This window comes from Pleurodeles waltl, chromosome 8 (assembly GCF_031143425.1).
Source record: "Pleurodeles waltl isolate 20211129_DDA chromosome 8, aPleWal1.hap1.20221129, whole genome shotgun sequence".
Classification (NCBI taxonomy): Eukaryota; Metazoa; Chordata; class Amphibia; order Caudata; family Salamandridae; genus Pleurodeles; species Pleurodeles waltl.
In genome coordinates this window covers 110,377,763-110,397,582 of record NC_090447.1, presented here as the reverse complement: position 1 = coordinate 110,397,582, position 19,820 = coordinate 110,377,763, and the positions used below count along the sequence as shown (strand labels likewise).

Here is a 19,820-nt window from a genome sequence, read left to right as displayed (position 1 = left end):
AGTCATCTCTTCTACCTTTCAACTTGAAACAGGCACCTGGTGAGGATGCCCGGGTACCCCAACTCCCACCCTACCCACCCACACACATAATAGTTAAACTTATTCTTGAACCGGTCATGCAGAAAATGAGAAACAACAAAACATTCATGGCATCAGTCATTCCACCCAGGTTCTCAGCATAAACGAACTATTGTTTTCGGCGCGTGAGCAATCAGTCATACTTGATGCTTCACCATCTCTAAGATATACAAGTTAGTTCCCTATCCAGAAATAATACCAGAAATAAAACAGATATTGCCACTCACAAACCTGTGTGAAAAAACACCTCTTTGATGAGATCATCACTGAATCGAAACCTGATTTTATTACAAATCTAGGTATTCTGCTTACCAAGTACTTAGACAAATGATGCCTCTAAAATCTAAAAATAATACTAGAAAACATCAAAGGTAAACCACAGGCCTGGGTCCATCAACAAAGTCTTCTGGAGGGGACGTTTACCAACTATTAAAATGATGCAGACACTGTGGGCCTGATTCTGATGTTGGCGGGCGGCGGGAGCCGCCCGCCAAGCGGGAACCGCCAGAAGACCGTACCGCGGTCGAAAGACCGTACCGCGGTCGAAAGACCGCGGCGGTCATTCTGGGTTTCCCACTGGGCTGGCGGGCGACCGCCAAAAGGCCGCCCGCCAGCCCAGTGGAAACAGCCTTCCCACGAGGACGCCAGCTCCGAATGGAGCCTGCGGAGTGGGAAGGTGCGACGGGTGCAGTGGCACCCGTTGCGTATTTCAGTGTCTGCATAGCAGACACTGAAATACATAGTGGGGCCCTCTTACGGGGGCCCCTGCAGTGCCCATGCCATTGGCATGGGCACTGCAGGGGCCCCCAGGGGCCCCGCGGCACCCCCTACCGCCATCCTGTTCCTGGCGGGAGACCCGCCAGGAACAGGATGGTGGTAGGGGGTGTCAGAATCCCCATGGCGGCGGAGCGCGCTCCGCCGCCATGGAGGATTCTCAGGGGCAGCGGAAAGTCGGCGGTACACCGCCGACTTTCCGTTTCTGGCCGCGGCTGAACCGCCGCGGTCAGAATGCCCAGCGGTGCACCGCCAGCCTGTTGGCGGTGCTACCGCGGTCATTCGCCCTGGCGGTTTTTACCGCCAGGGTTAGAATGACCACCTGTATTCTAATCCATCCCTGTAATAGCCCAACTCTTCTAGTGAACTTTTTTCTGAGACCACAACAGAACTCTCGCACACGTCCTTTGGAACAGTAATCACCAGAAACTTTCTACACAAAAACTACAGCTTTCTAAACAATGGGAGGGAGTCACCATCCCACATTTCAGCACTTATCAAGACTGGTTCAGGCTCATCCAGGAATTCTAATAGCTCAACCCACCAGAAGTTCCCTGATACACTATTGGTTAGTCTTCTAGCTTCTCCTATACAGCCAACACCACTAGAACAGAGTGGACTGACAAACTGGTCTGGTACATAAGGACATCAAAGAATGATTCAGGGGGGCTGGAAAGGTACAGCAAACTGCATCTAGTCTGGGCAGCTAGTGGCCTCAATTAAAGCACTGGTATGTGCTTGCATAATGACAGCACGCATAAGGAGCAAAAGGACAGTGATAAGAAAGAGCTCTGGCGTTTAAAGATAAAGACAAATTCTGAAAAAATGCTGCTCTCCGTTAATATTAAGGATGGGCAGGGTTCCTGGAGTTATCTAAAAACTCTGTGAAATTCCATAGAGTTCTGTGTGCGGTGGAATGCTGCCCGGTCCCGCTGGTCTTCCTTCACAAACTTGCTACAGATGGCCAAGCACGCCCCATCTTGCAGCAGCATTGCACTTGCACGCAGCCTCAGACTGCCCTTTCTTTGGGGTCCAGCACGAGTCTGTTTACAAAACATTCTAATCCAATCAAATACCAGCAGCGGTATATTGGCACATATTTATCCAATAAAGAACCTGCATCTTCGAATTTGTCATCAAAATCATACTTCTGCGGAAGAACCGGGTCATTTATTGGTTACATTTCGTGCCGGAGACGTGCACACAGAGTGAATGTATTTATCCAGTCAGCAAGAGGTAAATAATTCTATAACCAATAAGATACTGGCGTAAAAGCTCCGTGGCTCCATGACCAATGAACAACAAGACTGTTGGTGACCAATTGAGGATGCCTTCACTTTTGCTGCTGGAACCTAGGTGTTTAATATACAAGGACTGATTGGATGGGAGCTCTCGGCTTTCTGTTGCCTGGGTGATTACTGCCCAGGGTCTACCGAAGTGTCGCTAGTTTTGCTGAGACTTCTATTTATCATAGCCTTCCGCCACCATGGTGAAGTTGCCTACCGAGTGCATCCTAGCAGGTGAGTCTGTATCAGGGAACATGTCTAACACCATCCCCAAGAGGCTAGTGGCCCCTCTAGCACTGTGCGCCACTACAAAGTGCCGCCTGATACTGCAAGACACTAGACGGCTATAATCCAAGGGTGGGTGAGCGGTGCGGTCCGCCGCCAGAGGTTTTTTTGCCAAACTCCACGCTCCTCTTGAAGCGCAGAGTGGCCACAACTCCATGAACTCCGCCAGTGGACCGGAGCTCACCGCCCACTCAGAATTAGAATGCAAATGTTTGATTGTTGTATATTTTGTGCTTGTGAAATAAACATTTTGCAATTTGTACATTTGTTCAGTGAATACTTGTTTCAATATTATTGAAAGATCAAAACATACCTCTTTCAATTAACCACCATAAAATGAAAATTAAAACACAAGCTAAAATGAACAAACAAAGTATTCTTGCTCAACACTATGGGCTTGAATCACCCTGTGAAGAGGAGAAATATTCTTGATTATTGTTGTCAACTGAAAAAAGAGAGGAGACCAAAACCACATGGAAGGAATGAAGATATAATTTGCTCGAAATTACTACGGACGATAAAATGGAGTAACTAAATTAATATTGAGGAATTCCAAGTTGAATGTGGTGATGTCAGATACAAATGTGGAAGGGAGACAGGTTATAACTATGCTAATCAAGATGGCAGTGATCTATATGCAAATAATATCTACTCCCCTACCACAGATATTCCCAGGCGTTTGGTCCAAACTTAAACACACTAGGTGGGTATGGCGATATTCTATCCTAAGTGCTGCTTCCCTTAAATATTCACGCATGATCAAAAGCAATAAATCACTATGGAACTCCTTAGATATGTCTCTGCAAACATCCAACCACCATATGGTAATCTATAACAAAATATAGAAAGTTTCCCATAATATCACCTAATTTATAACAGTCCCTATTGACACAATAGCCAAATAGCAACATATACTAGTAGACCACGCTGTGTCATTCTCAGTGTTATTTATTATTCACTTGTTTATTTAGACTTTTCATATCACTCTCTCTTGGGACCAACTTGACACTATAGATATATGCACAACAAACACACCAAGGTACTAAATGAACAACAACCTGATGACAGAATCCTTATACGTTGATCAACACGCACACAACAGATGGCAATGTCCCCTGCAAGTTGGTACAATAAAGATACTGAACATGTGCTTTATAATTAAAGGAATAATACTAAAATTAACATATTTTCAAACTTTATTTGGAAATTATATTTTGAAAACGATTTCTAAAGCATTTTTGCAATGATGACAACCTATGCAACAAATTACAAAGTTCTAGTAAAGTGTACTTTTTTTAAACCTTGGACTGTTTTAATTTGATTTTGATATCTTATATAATACAAAATAATTGCTTTAAAATAAAACATTGTTAGGTAAATTTGCCCAGACGCTCCAAGATAAAGTCCTACCTTTTTCAGCTGCTGCTCTTTATACAGTTTCACAGTCCTTGCAGGCTCTGAAATTAGATTTTTGTAGTTTTCGCAGACGTTGATGCGAGACTGGGCCACCTGCATTGTACCTTCTAAAAATGATTTCCAGACAGCGTACATGCTCCTAGAAAAATAAAAATAACTGATTTGTTCATAATGTTAAAAAGTGCTTAAGTCTTGCTTGACTCATAACCAGTGTTATTTTCACCATTCACCATTTTAAACTGTGCTGATTTCACTTGTAGAGCTCTGGGCATTACCATACAGTTTCACCAACATGTGAATTTCTGGTAGTGTGGGATTATATTTCTGTTGACAGCAGCCGGGAAGTGAGAAAAGATATTTACGTTGACAGAGGTCATTAACTTGTTTGATCTAGATCTAGATCGATTTTTATGCACTTTCAATGTTGTTGCAACGAGAGAGGATCATTCATCCTTCAGGTGCCCTGGATTTGGTGATTGTGCAGATTATATACAGCAGGGCGGTTCTGGTGATAGCAGCATGACAGAGAGGAGTTTATCTCATCATTGGAGAATCTTCAGCATCAAGTTGCTGTGTGACCAAATCTCTGGATAGCTGTAGACTAGCTAAGGAAAGAGCAGCTTATATAGTGATTTCTGTCCAATCATGTATCTTTTAAGGCCTGAAAATTAAGTAGCATTCAAAGATATGGAAATGAGTTTTAATGTGCATCTAAATATAAAGTTATTTACTACATACAGTATTGAGTTGTAAATGACATTAACTGAATATTGTTCTCCCAGTTACTACTGTGATGCAGTGTATTAATCTGCACGCTGAATTGGTGTTACAAGAGGAGATTAGATGTCTATCTCCAATAGGACACACAGGGTGGAGGCACCACGGAATATAAACCAGTTGAATTTGTGTTCACGAAGTCGCAATGGACTTTTTAGTAAATCTGCAACTTCCTTTAATCCCTTAGCTGCTGGGCCTTTGACCCCCCCCCCCCCCCCCCCCCCCCAGTGCTGAGCCCTTTTTTGGCTATTTGGGGTAGTTTGCGCTTAGGCCTTCATAACTTTTTGTCCACATAAGCTAACCACGCCAAATTTGCGTCCTTTTTTCCAAACATCCTAGGGATTCTAATGGTACCCAGAGTTTGTGGTTTCCCCTGGAGGAGACCAAGAAAATAGCCAAAATACAGTGCAAATTTCGTTTTTTCCAAAAAAATGGGAAAAAAGGGCTGCCGAAGAAGGCTTGTGGTTTTTTTCCCTGAAAATGCCATCAACAAAGGGTTTCTGGTGCTGAAATCACTATCTTCCCACCTTTCAGGAACGGGCAGACTTGAATCAGAAAACCACATTTTTCAACACAAATTTGGCATTTTACTGGGACATACCCCATTTTTACTATTTTTGGTGCTTTCAGCCTCCTTACAGTTAGTGACTGGAATGGGTGTGAAACCAATTCTGGATCCCGGAATGCTAAACATTTCTGAACACTAGACAAAATTCTGAATTCAGCAAGGGGTCATTTGTGTAGATCCTACAAGGTTTTCCTACAGAAAATAACAGCTGAAATAAATAAATATTGAAATTGAGCTGAAAACAGCCATTTTTCTTTGTTTTACTCTGTAACTTTTTCCTGCAAAGTCAGATTTCCGAAAGCAATATACCGTTTTGTCTGCTGGACTCTTCTGGTTGCGGGGGTATAAAGGGCTTGTAGGTTCATCAAGAACCCTAGGTACCCAGAGCCAATAAATGAGCTGCACCCTGCAGTTGGTTTTCATTCTATACTGGGTATACAGCAATTCATTTGCTGAAATATGAAGAGTGAAAAATAGGTATCAAGAAAACCATTTCCAAAATGGGCTCAAGATAAGGTTTTGAGGAGCAGTGGTTATTTGCACATCTCTGAATTCCGGGGTGCCCATACTAGCATGTGAATTGCAGGGCATTTCTCAAATAGGCGTCTTTTTTACACACACTCTTATATTTGGAAGGAAAAAATGTAGAGAAAGATAAGGGGCAATAACACTTGTTTTGCTATTCTATGTTCCCCCAAGTCTCCCGATAAAAATGATACCTCACTTGTGTGGGTAGGCCTAGCGCCCGCGACAGGAAATGCCCCAAAACACAACGTGGACACATCCCATTTTTTTGACAGAAAACAGAGCTGTTTTTTGCAAAGTGCCTAGCTATGGATTTTGGCCTCTAGCTCAGCCGGCACCTAGGGAAACCTACCAACCCTATGCATTTTTTAAAACTAGAGAGCTAGGGGAATCCAAGATGGGGTGACTTGTGGGGCTCTGACCAGGTTCTGTTACCCAGAATCCTTTGCAAACCTCAAAACGTGGCTAAAAAAACACGTTTTCCTCTCATTTCGGTGACAAAGTTCTGGAATCTGAGAGGAGCCACAAACTTCCTTCCACCCAGCGTTCCCCCAAGTCTCCCGATAAAAATGATACCTCACTTGTGTGGGTAGGCCTAGTGCCGCGACAGGAAATGCCCCAAAACAAAACGTGGACACATCCCATTTTTTGACAGAAAACACAGCTGGGGTGATCCATTCCAGACGCAGGCACTAGGTGTAGGCACTCAAGTGGGATAGTGTTTTTATCAGGACAGGTGAGGAGTCACTGGGTGGTAGGAATTTTGTGGATCCCAGCATATTCCTGTAGTTTGTGTGACAGAAATGCGAGAAAATTAGAGATTTTATTCAACATCTCAGCTTTGCAGGGTATTCTGGGTAAGACAACTTTGGGGAATCCACACAAGTCACACCTCTGTGGACTCCCCCGAATGTCTAGTTTCCAGAAATGTTTGGGTTTAGTGTGTTTCTCTATATGGCCGCCGAATCCAGGACCAAAAACACAGGTGCCTGCCTTACAAAACCAGTTTGTTTTGCCATAGATAATTTTGATGTCTCCACAATACGATTTGGGTGGTGGAATTTGGGGCTGAACTAAATTGGGGAGCTCCCAAGAGAGCACTCTCTCTCTCTCTGCTTGCCGCCGCATTCACCTGCTCTCTGGGTTGGGCTAACCCACTATTACCCAGTTGCACAAACAGCTTGTGAAGGGACAGCAGGACTGTCCTCATCACCTCCCTCATAATGTACTGGAAGAGGAGTTATCGAATGGGACTCCTCCGACTGAAAAATCACTCCCAGAGTCTGCGCCATTGTCCTATCCCTCAGATGCTGTCTCAGTATCTGATGTCTCAGTCTCTGATCCTATGTCAGAGCGGTCCTCTATAACCCGAGTGCAGGCAGCAGTCATCCATCAAGATGCCATCTCTGCTATTGGCTAAACTGTTGCTCTAAAACACTAGCCAGTCACAAAATCGATGGTGTGTGTGTGATACGTGCAACAGTAGAGGCCACCTTACCTGCGCTTCTTCCCTCAATCAGCACGTTCTTTCAAGACACTCAAAAAATACCTTGTCACATACCATTCGTCACAGTCTTTAGAACCTCCTGCGCCCAGTGCAACAATTATTATTGGTGCTCCCACTCATGTCGTCCTCCTCGGATTCCCTCATTACCACCCAGCAAAAGTGCCCTTCATCTCTCCATAGCCGCCCTCCACCCCGCACATACATTTCATTGGTATTATAGCGCAGGTAATGGCTGACTTTACTAATGTACTCAGCTATTTACATAAAATACAGATTTGCTCTTTGCAGTAGGCATATAAACCTTCTGCGCTTCTTTATGGCACTAAAACTGCCACTAGACAAGTCTGACCCTTTTCCCCCCAGGGACACTACACACATATTGACAAAAGTGATATATATATATGACAGCCAACCACCTGAAACTCAACTCAAGCAAAACCGAAATAATCCTCTTTGGCCCACACAAAAACACCTGGGACCCCTCATGGTGGCCCACCAAGCTAGGCCCTGCACCCACCCCCACCAACCATGCACGCAACCTCGGCATCATCCTAGACTCCTCCCTCTCGATGACCCAACAAATCAATGCTCTCACCTCCTCATGCTTCAACACACTCCGTATACTGAAAAAAACATTCAAATGGATCCCCACTGAGACCAGGAAAACTGTCACTCACGCACTCATCAGCAGCAGACTTGATTACGGAAACACCCTCTACGCCGGCACCACTCAAACTCAAGCGCAAACTACACGCATCCAGAACTCAGCAGCACGACTCATCCTCGACCTCCCCGGACACGAACACATCTCTCCACACCTCAAATCCCTCCACTGGCTCCCCATTGACAAAAGGATCACCTTCAAGATCTCATCCTCGCACACAAATCACTCCACAACACAGGCCCTGCCTACCTCAACGAGAGTCACCTTCCACACGCCCACACGAAACCTCCGCTCAGCTGACCTCTCTCTCGCCTCTGTCCCCCGCATCAAACACACCACCACCGGAGGCAGATCCTTCTCCTACCTTGCACCCAAAACCTGGAACGCCTTCCCAACCCACCTTCACAAGACCCAAAACCTACTTCTTTTCAGGAAGGGCCTCAAAACCTGGCTTTTCGAACAGTGAACCTCCCAGCCCCTTTCCCTCCCCCCGTCCCTACCCAGCGCTTTGAGACCCTCACGGGTGAGTAGCGCGCTTTATAAATCTCTTTGCTTGATTATATATATATATATATATATATATATATATATATATATATATATAGATATATCTATGTACATAGATATATCTACATATGTAGATCTATATATAGATCTATTTTTTTTTAGTTGTTGTATGGTTTCCTTGGGGGCCAAAATGGCCCCCAGGGAAACCCTACAACATCTAAAAAAAATATTGCCCCCACAGGGGGTCGCCCTGCCCACGGGCGACCCCGTCTTTTTATTTTTATTTATTTTTTTGAAGAAAAAAAAAAATTCCCCTGGGGGGTGGGAGCGATCGCACCCCCACCAGGGGGCACCTACCTTTTTAAAAAAAAAAAATATGCCCCCGGTTTGTTTTCCGAGGGGGCCGACCCCCCCCCCCCAAGTGAAATCCCAGGCGACTAGTGGTGTTTCCTGGCCCACGATCGACATAGCTGTGCTGCGACCGGGGGCCAGGAAACACTTTCAGGAAGGCCTCGTAAGAAAGGGGAGACTCTCCCCTTTCTTACGAGGCCTTACCGAACGTGGGGAAGGCCGTTTTCCACATTGAAGCAGGAAGCGGCCGCAAGGCTGCTTCGATAGGGAAAACAACTTTGTAACATCAGCGCGCTGCGAAAGGGGCAGGTGGGGGGGCGGGGGGGGGGAGACACGGAAGCTTCTGGGTCTCCCGGGGAAAAAAAAATTATAAATATATATATATATATATATATGATTTATTAATACCCTCCCTGGTGTCGGCCACTGGTCGTGACCAGGGAGGGAGTGTGGGAGTTGTCAGTCCCAGTGCCCTATCATTCAGTCAGTCGTTTACCCTCAATTCATTGACAAGGCTAGACATCTCACTTCTTGTTTATCACTGCTGTGCTGCTCGAGAGCTGAATTCTGTAGCGCTAGGTACAAGGCAAGTATTGTAGCCCAAGGCACTATTAAGGGAGCTAGAACAGAGGCACTGCTCAGAGTATTGTGAAACAAGAAGGGAGAGAGATCCCACACAACAAGGGGGCAGGGTTCCACTTAGTACCGAAATAACAGAAATTCCCCTCGGAGAATAAACACAAAAAACACACATCATTTAAACTCCACTAAACACATCCCCCATTAAAGAAAAACCCACATTCAATGGCCCCGAAGTTTCAGAAAAATATATATGACTTTAATCCTTTTATAAAAATGAATTACACATTAATATTCGCTGTTAGATTTCCCTTTTATATAAAAGAAGACATACATTGCACAAAAATCAAACAATATAAAAATCAATAATAAATACTATCCCAGTAGGGGAAGCAATTAAGACCATCATCAATCTTCATAGACCGGCTAACCTGCTTGTTGTGTCAACAAGGGTCCATGAAAATATCAAATCTCATATGAAGACCCCCTTGCACTGCAGATTCAGTTTAAATGTTCCGATGCTGACTCCCCATCTCTTTCGAGGGACGCGAGTCAAACCTTTAATAAAACTCATCACAACCGGTTGTTTAAACAAGGATGGTAGTTCCTGCGAAAGTACAAAGGTCAAACGAGAAGACAAATAATCTTTAATAGTGCCAACTGTATGACCTTGCTGGACCACAAAGACACAAGAGGACGTCTGAAGCTTAGCTTGTAAGGGGTCAGACTTGCGAAAATCACATCAGGCAACCAATTTATTCGAGCACCCATGCTAAGTGAAATTCGTAGAAGGGAGTCAGGGGCACATGATGGCATCCACTTCAAATGGCAGGTCAAAGTTAGTTGCTTGCACTCAAACAACACATATGGGTGTATATTGTACAGGTAAATTAGGGCCTTGCTCGCATGCTGAGACAGGAGGTCATCACAAAATGACAAATGCTCATGCCCAGAAGATCCAAGTACCACACTCTCCTGGTAAAATATGTAGCCATTAGGATTACTGTGGCTCATTTGTTCCTGATCTTTGTCTGAACTCAGGGTAGGAGAGGTAAAGCGTACATGAGTATTCCACTGCAGCCAGCATGCATATCTAATAGATGTCCTTGTGGAAACTCCAACATGCAAAACTTTCGACACTACACGTTCTGGACAGAGGTGAAAAGATCTAGCCAGGGTTCTCCCCAATGTTGGGAGATGTCCTGCACCACCCCAGGGTGTAGGCTCCACTTGTGTTTTGCCAAACACCACCTTATCGGTTTGCTCACTCTGACATTCAGGGACTGTGCGAGGTGGTTTGCAAGCGGGAAAATGCCCTGGTGTTCCAACCACCTCCAGAAATGCAGAGACTCCTGTCACATACTGTTGGGCTTGTTGCAGTACCATACGGGGGTGATACTGTCTGTAAGAACCTGCATCAGCCTCCTCTTGATGGATGGCAAGAAGGCCTTCATTGCCAGACAAATGGCCAACCAGCTTCAGAAGACTGCTGTGGATACAGCCATCTGTTGGAAACTAAAGACCCCTGAACTCCACTTACCCAGATAACCTTCCCCGCCTAGCTAGGGCACGTCCGTCACCATCATCTGCTCTAAGTGGCAAAGGGAGATGGGCCAGCTACCGATCCAATTACATTTGAGCAACCACCACTGCATATCCTCCTAGACCTGAATGGCATTGGTCAGACTGCCTTGATGGTGGGCCCACAAGGACTTTAAATGCCATTGCATCCTGGACTCACTGCGACAGAGGGAAGGCCTTAAACTCCAGTCTGTCCAGAACTGTACCAATAAGTGGAAGCCTCTTCGAAGGAGCCAGGTGGAATAGCGAACCCCAATGATATCACACTTCCTGGTCATCTGAACTTCGCTCTGTTATGGGTGGAATAGCAAACGAGGCAGAATGAAATGGTAGAGCATAGCCATTTTGATATGTAATACCCATCTGCAGAACATGATGGATCACTAGTCTGTGAGGAAATGTTGACTCCTGCCAAACACCAGCTACACAAGCAGCCATAAGAGCAAACTAGACGGGTATGGTGGCCATCGAGGCACGGGTAGAGCAACTGGAAGATTGATGCACCTGCTAGCCCACACCCTGCCTGCCAGACCCAAGTCCATGGCCTTGAAAGGATTGGGGTACCTCATGCACAGCTTGGAAGGCTGTCTCTGTCAACATGCCAGCCCTTTGGAACAGCCTATAAACTTCCTGAACCGATATAGAAACCATTTGACAGACGATAACTCACAAATGTTAATGACAGTAAATAAAAGGTAATGATGAACACTGATATTTGTCAAGGTGATTTATAGAATCTGTAGCTCCATAAATCAATTACACAATTTGCTCCCTCTACATATTTTCAATGCCCTATACTCAAATACACTTAAAACTTGCTTATTTGAATTTCTAACAAGATGTCATCTTCCCCGGTTCTCACTTAAAATGTCTGGTTTACTAGTACTGCTTTAGAATGACAAGCCCTGCTGGATATCTGTTCAGGGGTACAATTCCTTTGCACAGATGTTCTCGAGGTACACACCATCCCTTTAGCTTTCCCAATATTTTAATAAATCAATTTTGGGGCACCTTACCACATTACTCAATGAGTAGGGTGGTCATACTCGGAAAAGTAAGTGTGAAGACCAGTGTTTCACGCCATTCTCGTTCTGAACTATAGTATTTTTGTTGGGTCGAAATATATTTCAACGTTAGACCACAGCGCTCCATGCCTTCTATACATCTGACATTCCATATACAAATCTGAGCTTTTTCTGCTCAGGCGTCACCTAGCAACACCCTCCCCATACTCTTCAACCATAAAGCACGACACAAACCAACCCTCTCTCTCTCTCTTTACCCCTTATATTGCTATTCCTTCCCTACTGCACACATCCTTCCACTAGCTTAAAGAAATGCCACTCTTCCTTCTAAAAGTACAACACTCACTCTCAATTTCAAATACTCTATGCTAACGTAACAATCAACCAATATGAACTCTGTACCAACGGCTCCATCTTAGGTTTGTCTAGTGCCTACATATAGGTGATTTGTTTTCATTAGCACTCTTCTGAACTTTAAAAAAAAAAACTGAAAATGGTTGAAAAACCCCGACCTTGCTTATCAACGTAGCAGTCAAAGCATCCTTCTTGCTCTTCAAAATAATGAGCAACAGCTTTTTTTCCCCTCTCTTTGTCCCAGTAAATCCTGATGGCCACAGCATTTGTACTCACTAGCTTTGATTATGTGCACAGGTTTTACCTATAAGTTATGACTTACCTAGTATGGAGACTCCAGCCTGCTCAAAAAAGTTCAGCAAGACTCCGACTCCAACTGGGCCTCACAGTCCCATGTCAAATCCTATAACCCCATCCACTTCTCTGTCCAACATATCAACCAATGAATTGTAGACTCTGACAAAAGCAGTTTCAATGCAGTCGTAGAGCACTGTTTCAAACAATGACATGCCAAACGGATTCGTTTTTGCCCACAATATCTCATGGGTCTGCCATACAACTGCAGTAGCATCTTTCCTGAAGATGCACCCGGAAGGGGGTGCTTCTTTCACTGAATAGAGAGCTAAATACTAAACTGTGGGTCAGCTCATGCTAACTGCACAGAATATCACCCAATTGTCAGGATCTTAAAACATGGCTTTTAACATACAGCTGATAAAAGCCCAGACAGTGATTTTGTTCTTGTCACACCTCTCCCGATCTGTAGTCGAGCCCTAGCACCAAATCGACAGTGGTGACGGGACTTCCCTTCGGGGGCCTCCCAGTTACTCACATCCAACACAATAGGATCAGGTGCTGACAAAGGATTGCTGAGGCTCTCCAACTCTCTATCCGACGTTACAACAAGGGTGCTGATGTTAGCACCTGGACAATGACGACGTAGGCTGCAGCTGTGCAGCTCTGATGTACTTGTCCTACGAGTGAGAAAGGGATACATCTTTGAGCATCTTCTAAAAAAAAACTAGAATTTCAACAAATTAGATTTTTCTAGTGATGTGCACAGTGATTACAAAACATCTCTTGTTCTAATGGGATACTGCACTCGTGCTCTCCAGCCCCGCTGTGGCTCTCCACGGCCTTGCCACACTGCAAAGCAATGCTGAGCTCATCGGATGCAATGACCCTAAGGCACATTTCTTGTTATTTCATCTTGAAGGATCTCCCAGGATATATGCTTCACGTGAATATTATGCTCATAATAGGAAGCTGTAGGTAGAGATAGCATGAGTAGCACTGTACACCCCTGGGAAAGGCAGGCATTAAATATTAGTAGCAAGATATGTTTCAATGATGTATATTTGGCATGACAAAGAACAACAATTTCAATCACGGAGAATAGCATAGTTAAAGACCATAGAGACAATTAATGATGAGAACCCAGCCAAGAAGTCATGCAGGCTGCAGTGATAAAGGTCATTACAAATTAGCTTAAATATGTTTAATAGTGAACAGTATCATTAAAACAGGAAGGAATGGGTCAATGTAGTGAGTGATCACACAGTTTAAATGTGAAAACGGTACTGCCCTAAAAGGTATTATTAAAAGGCGGTGTCAAACTTGGTAAATTTTAAGGCACAGTGAGAGGAATCTCCAATGGGTTTTGTATATTATGCAATAGGTGTTTTTAGTCAAGGCAGCCAAAATCTTCAAAGGTGTTCAACCCCTTCAACAATGCCTGGTCATTAGAAGTAGAGAATTTGAAGACTGAGCACTGTATTCCCAAGAACAACAAAATCTGAATAAACTGAAGAAAGCGTTGGTCAAAGGATCCCGAAGGTGGTGTAAAGGCCGGAGAAGGCGAAGAAGATCTAGTGCAATATCGAAACATCATTAAATTAAAACTTAACTAAGAAGCCTGCACTTAATTCATTGTTTCTACTCCCCCAGGTACATAAACACTATGGTAGGTACTTTTATTATTTCAAAAATGTGTTCTACCAGCCAGCTACTCAACCTCACTAGCAAAGGCTTTGAGCAGCTCTGTGTACACGAGAAGCTACTGTTGAAGCATCTGACTTGTCAATTTAATTTACTTTCCTCGCTTCCCTGTATCAATCACAACACTTGAACTGATCACATCTCTAACTTAGTGGAGATTTCTTGATCACTCAAATAGGTTTGCCTGGTCTAACTTTCTATCTTTTGCGAACATACCCACTTCTGATACCCTAGCAGTTTTCGGATTATTGAACTATGTTTCCACTACAGCTGATTCAATTATGTTCCGTGCTATCAAAGTCATTATAAAGGAGGCTTTAACACAACACACTTTACCTAATGTTTCTTTGACCTTAAACGTCCTAAGCATTTCTCTACTCATCAACTTAATACTTTAAAAATGTACAATCACTTGAAAGTATTTTTAATCAAAGTATGAACACTACTCACTTTGAACTCCATGAAATGGCTCACATTGTTCATGCCTTTACATCCAACATCATGTAAACATCTGTAGAAATCAAGAACTAATCCTTCTGGGGTTCCGGAGTAGCGAACTACTTGTGAAACATGCTTAGACGCCTCGTCTGGTGTAATATGCACTATATAAATACAATTACTACCAAAATAGTTAAGAAAAGGGGATGAGATGCTCAGCTCACCACTATAAAGGTTACCACCCTCAGGTAACAGACATGGGAAGCAGCCTGAACAATGACGGCTGTACCACTACGGGGTTGCCCATGAAAGCAGAACAACGTTTTTGTGAACAACGACCCTGTTTTCCTCTGCCTTAACCATGCATGTCTGAACAACGAATATGCGTGGTTAAGACAGAGGAAAACAGACTCGGGATCAGAGAGGACACAGTCAGGTAAGTGGGGCTGAGGTAGGGTACTTTTAGGTTTTAGGGGGGTGGGGGGGTCACAGTAGTTTTAGGGGTGGGGTAGTTTAGATTTTAGGAGCAGGGGTGGGGGGTTGGAGTAATTTTTGTTGTTAGGGGTGGGGTAGTTTTAGGAGCGGGGTGGAGTGTCAGAGTGGTTTCAGGGGTGGGGTCGGGGTAGTTTTAGGGGCAGGGGTTGGGGTAGTTTAGGTTTTCGTGGCGGGGTCAGGGTGGTTTTAGCGGTGGGGTGGGGGGGTTAGGGGGTTGGGGTAATTTTAGTTTCTAGGGGCGGGGTATCGGGGTAGTTATAGGTTTTAGGACGTGGGGGTCAGGTAATTTTAGGGGTGGTGGTGTGGGGTTGGGGTAATTTTAGGGGCGGGGTGGGGGGTTATCTGGGTAATTTTAGTTTTAGGGGCGGGGTCAGGGTAGTTTTAGGGGCGGGTGGGGAGTTGCGGTAATTTTTATGGGGGCATGGGCGGACACGGGGTCGCATGCTGGAACCATGCATGCCATTCCACACATGCCTTTACCAGAAATGCCTTTAAAACGAAAAATTGTTCTTAAGGCATTCGTGGTAAAGGCATTAGTGGTAACATCATTTTTCCGACCGCATTGTTCAGGCATGCGTGGTTCCAGCATGCGTGGTTCCGGTGTATATTCAACAGACATTGACTCTTGTGGCTTCATCTCCTTTACTAAAAAGGAACTAACAACTTCTAGTGAGGCTTGGTTTCCTTTCAGCACAAGATGTCTGACTTACTGACACATAAGGCAACATGTAGAATTTAATAGTAAATACAGCAGTGCACCCCACATTTTGTCTCCCACTCTGTTTCTAATAGTGTTCCCCGAAGGCTGCTATAACCCCTCTGGTACAAAGTGATCCCCAATTGTCACACACCTAAATCATTAACTAGATCCCAAGTGTTCCCAAATGGCCACACACTTTTACTAGATCATTGGTGGAGTGGATTTTGGGAAACAGGAAGGTGCTATTACCAAGATGCAGTGGAAAAAAGAATTGCCAAAATGCAGGTAACAAATTACCAGCAGAACTATCAAAATGAGGTGGAAACATCAAAGGGGAAAAAAGGGGAAAAATGTTTTAATTGCCAACCACATTATGTAAAGCTTGCAGACACAATTCATCAGCACACCACCCAGCAAACAGCATTCGTATCCAGGTAAAGGGGAATGGAGCCAGCTAGGGACCACAAACTCTACTTTGAGTGCTACGTGCCCCGTGCAGCACGGGCACAGTGCCGCTTTCATGGTCTCAGGAAGGGAAAAGACTTTGATGAAACTTATTCCTGGAAACTAAAAGTTTTGAAGCACAAGCAATCGGAAGTGCAAAGGCTGCAGAGAAGTAGGTTCTGATAGGCTTCACAAATGAATGGAGTGAGCAGGGTGTAAATTCGGTGTTCTCCAAGGACTGTACTACACTTTGAAATCAGCTTAATAATTAACGTTACCGCGTGCTCCATGTCATCAAGGTCACTGTTCCATGTGCTAAAATTATTTTCCTAAAAGTTTTTCATTAAAATTTATTTTCCAAAAGATCCTTTCAAATAACTAAGTTTCTATGTATTTTTTTAAATGAAATATATTTTTGTAAATTGTGACTTCCCTTTGACATCTTACCTGATGTAGTTGTATATAACATACATTTCCTCTCAAATAACTATAATTTCTATGCAACCTACTTACACCTTAAACACTGATGATATTCTTTGGTTGTTTTGAATTGATTTTTTATTTACTAAACATTTTTAACATGTAAAAACAGATTTTTTTAAATGTCCTAAAATATTTAAAGAACGATATAAAGTGATAGTTTTTTGCGTTTATTAAATTTTTGCTCGGTTAATTAAAACCATTGCAACAGTAAACCACAATATTAAACAATAAATCTAAAAACAATTCCGTGATGCAAAAAATTAAGATAAGCTTTATTATTATCTTTTATACAAGTAAAAACAATCATTAGAACAACCTAATTTCAGGTAGTCTCTACCACCTGCTGTGATTAATCTACTATATTTTGTGCAGAAAGGGCAAGACATTCATACGATGCATCTTTCCTTCCAAGCAGCTAAGAATTGTCATTCCTGCACAGAAGCTGGCTGGCAGTTATCTTAACATAGCAGTACAGACTAATCTGTCACATGTGCAAAAAGAAGAAAAAATGCTATCATTTTTAAAGTGCTTGTTTTTAAACTAACTCACGTAACTTTTACTGTTATCCATGCAGGATAGGTACAACTGGACATCCACCACCACTGCCACATCACAGCCCACCTGAGAGACCTGCACTGGCTCCTCGTCAACAAGAAAATCACCTTCAAACTCCTCACCCACGCTCACAAAGCACTGCACAACACCGGACCAGAATACCTCAACAGCTGGCTCTCCTTCTACACCCCGACCAGATAGCTTTGCTCCGCAGACCTTGCCCTCGTCCACCGTCCCACGCATCCGCAGACCAACCACCGGTGGCAGATCATTCTCGCACCTCGCCACCAAGACGTGGAACACTCTTCCCACCCACCTGCGTCAGACCAAGGACCTCCTTACCTTCAGAAGACACCTCAAGACATGGCTGTTCGAGCAGTAGCAGTACCCCCCCCCCCAAGCACCTTGAGACCCTCACGGGTGAGTAGTGCGCTTTATAAATTCCCTGATCGATTGAACTGTGTTATGTGCAAGAGTTGCGGTAAAGTGCATGCTTCGAATCAGGAGTGCAACGTAAAAAATAATAAAAACGATATGTACAAAATTAGCAGGTGAGTGAGAAATAATAAGAGATCGACAGGATCCCAAGACAGTCCCAACCTCAGGTAGGCGAAAACACAAGATGAAAAATAGTCGATATGCGCGGCACTGGCAAATATAGAATGTAAAGGAGATAAAGTGCATTCATCAAGTGAGTCTTAAAAACCACTGCCGAGCTTCAGAACAGGGTGAGATTGTGTGGTGATCCACAAACCACCTGGGGTGAGAGTCAGCAATCTATAGATGCGGCCTTACTATGCAATTTGGACTGGAATGGAGATCTTGACCCCAACACCTCTAGACACCCTGCTTATCATCAGGGTGTATGCTATCCGTTAGTCGCCTTTCGACTGTCTTCAAATATCTCACAAGTCAGCAGTTTAACTGTAAGTCCTCTGTGACAAAGCATGCCATGACTGCCTGCCTGCAGGTATGAAGGTCTCTGCAGATGAAGTGTGGGCGTAGCGTAGATCTGCATTCACTCAGGAGTTCTTTACATGTACATATTAAATGCAACATATCTTCTCTCCCTCTCCCACACAGCCGACAGCTAGACTTGGCTGGATTCCGTTCCAGGGCGAGGGATGGCACAACGAAGGAGGGACACAGAGATGATTACGTAGATATTTCTCTTCAACAGCTTTGGTAAACCGATGAGGAGATGCCTTGGAATAGCACTGAGTTCTACTAACTGGAACACACACCGTGAGTCCTCTAACAGGAAGACACGTTTAGTGGTCTTGATAACCAGCCGCTTGAAGCTTGTATGAGTTCCTGATGCCTCCCTCAAGCTCTGTAAGGCCAGTTGCTTAATTAATTCATGAAGGTAGGGTCAGTTCAGCCCAAAGATAAGTGTTCAGGGTCCCTGGCAGTGCGCCCTTAATCTTGTGCCAGGAGTTAATATATGCACCCCTTCGCGCCAGTTCCTGTTTCTGCAGGCCGAACATGTGTCTTATTTTGGCTGTTAATGTGTACGTAGGAAGGCTGACAATCATTCTAAATGCACCAGCTAATATACTGTCTAGGGTGGCCGCGTCTTTGACCCTCATTGACTCACTCCTATAGGGGATTGTTGGGACGGGTTTTGCATGAGTTACTAAGAGTAATGGTGGAAAGCTCGTGCTATCTACTTTGGTCTTTTAACACCAGTGCAATGCCTCTGCTCCTCAGGAATTCTTGTAGGGGTTTAAATGAGCCTTTGTTGTCCAATGACACACCTAAGTACTTGTACTCTTACTGTCTCCAACAATTATTGGGCCAGATACCAACGGGAGGCCCCTTTTATGTTTTTTTGATTCAGGACCATGATCTTGGTCTTTTCTAAGTTGATCCTCAGGCCGTTTCCATCCAAATAGGATTGGGTGGCATCTAATAAGGGATGGAAGCCAACAGGGATGTGATTACGAGTACCAAATTATCAGCGTATAGTAGATTCCAGAGGGTTAGGCCCCCCCCCCCCCCAATCTTTGGGGCATGAGAGTTGCAGCTGTTTAACCTCTGTGCTAAATCCGCCATGAAAAGATTGAATAAGGTGGATGCTTAGATGCAACCGTGCTTCAGTCCTTTAGTGGCTGAAATGCGTCTACGGTTGTGGGTTCCTGACCCGTTTAAACTTGTACCCAGGTGTCTGTGTGTGGCAAGATCAGCTGTTTCAAGAGGGCAGATGGAATCTTCAATTGTACAATTTGTGCCAATTTGCCCCGGTCTATAGGACCAAAATCTGATCAGTAGTCAATGAAAATTTGGCACAGGGTTGTCTCTCCCCCCTTCTTAGCGTCAATTAGGAATAAGAAAGCCAGAATATTGGTATCAGTACCAGTGTGCTTGCAGAATCTGGTCTGCTTAAGAGGTATGATGGCATTATCACTGGCCCAAGAAGTTACCTCCTCT

General features: G+C 44.2%; 1 protein-coding gene across 4 annotated transcripts in view; it reads right to left on the bottom strand.

The window, feature by feature from the left end:
- FCHSD2 (FCH and double SH3 domains 2) overlaps positions 1 to 19,820 on the bottom strand; it is a 441,879-nt gene that overhangs the window by 220,147 nt on the left and 201,912 nt on the right. For all 4 annotated transcript variants that reach the window (XM_069203852.1, XM_069203850.1, XM_069203849.1 and 1 more), the window contains exon 5: positions 3,834 to 3,978. In XM_069203852.1, coding sequence (XP_069059953.1) covers positions 3,834 to 3,978 — 145 coding nt within the window. The remainder of the gene's footprint in view (positions 1 to 3,833; positions 3,979 to 19,820) is intronic.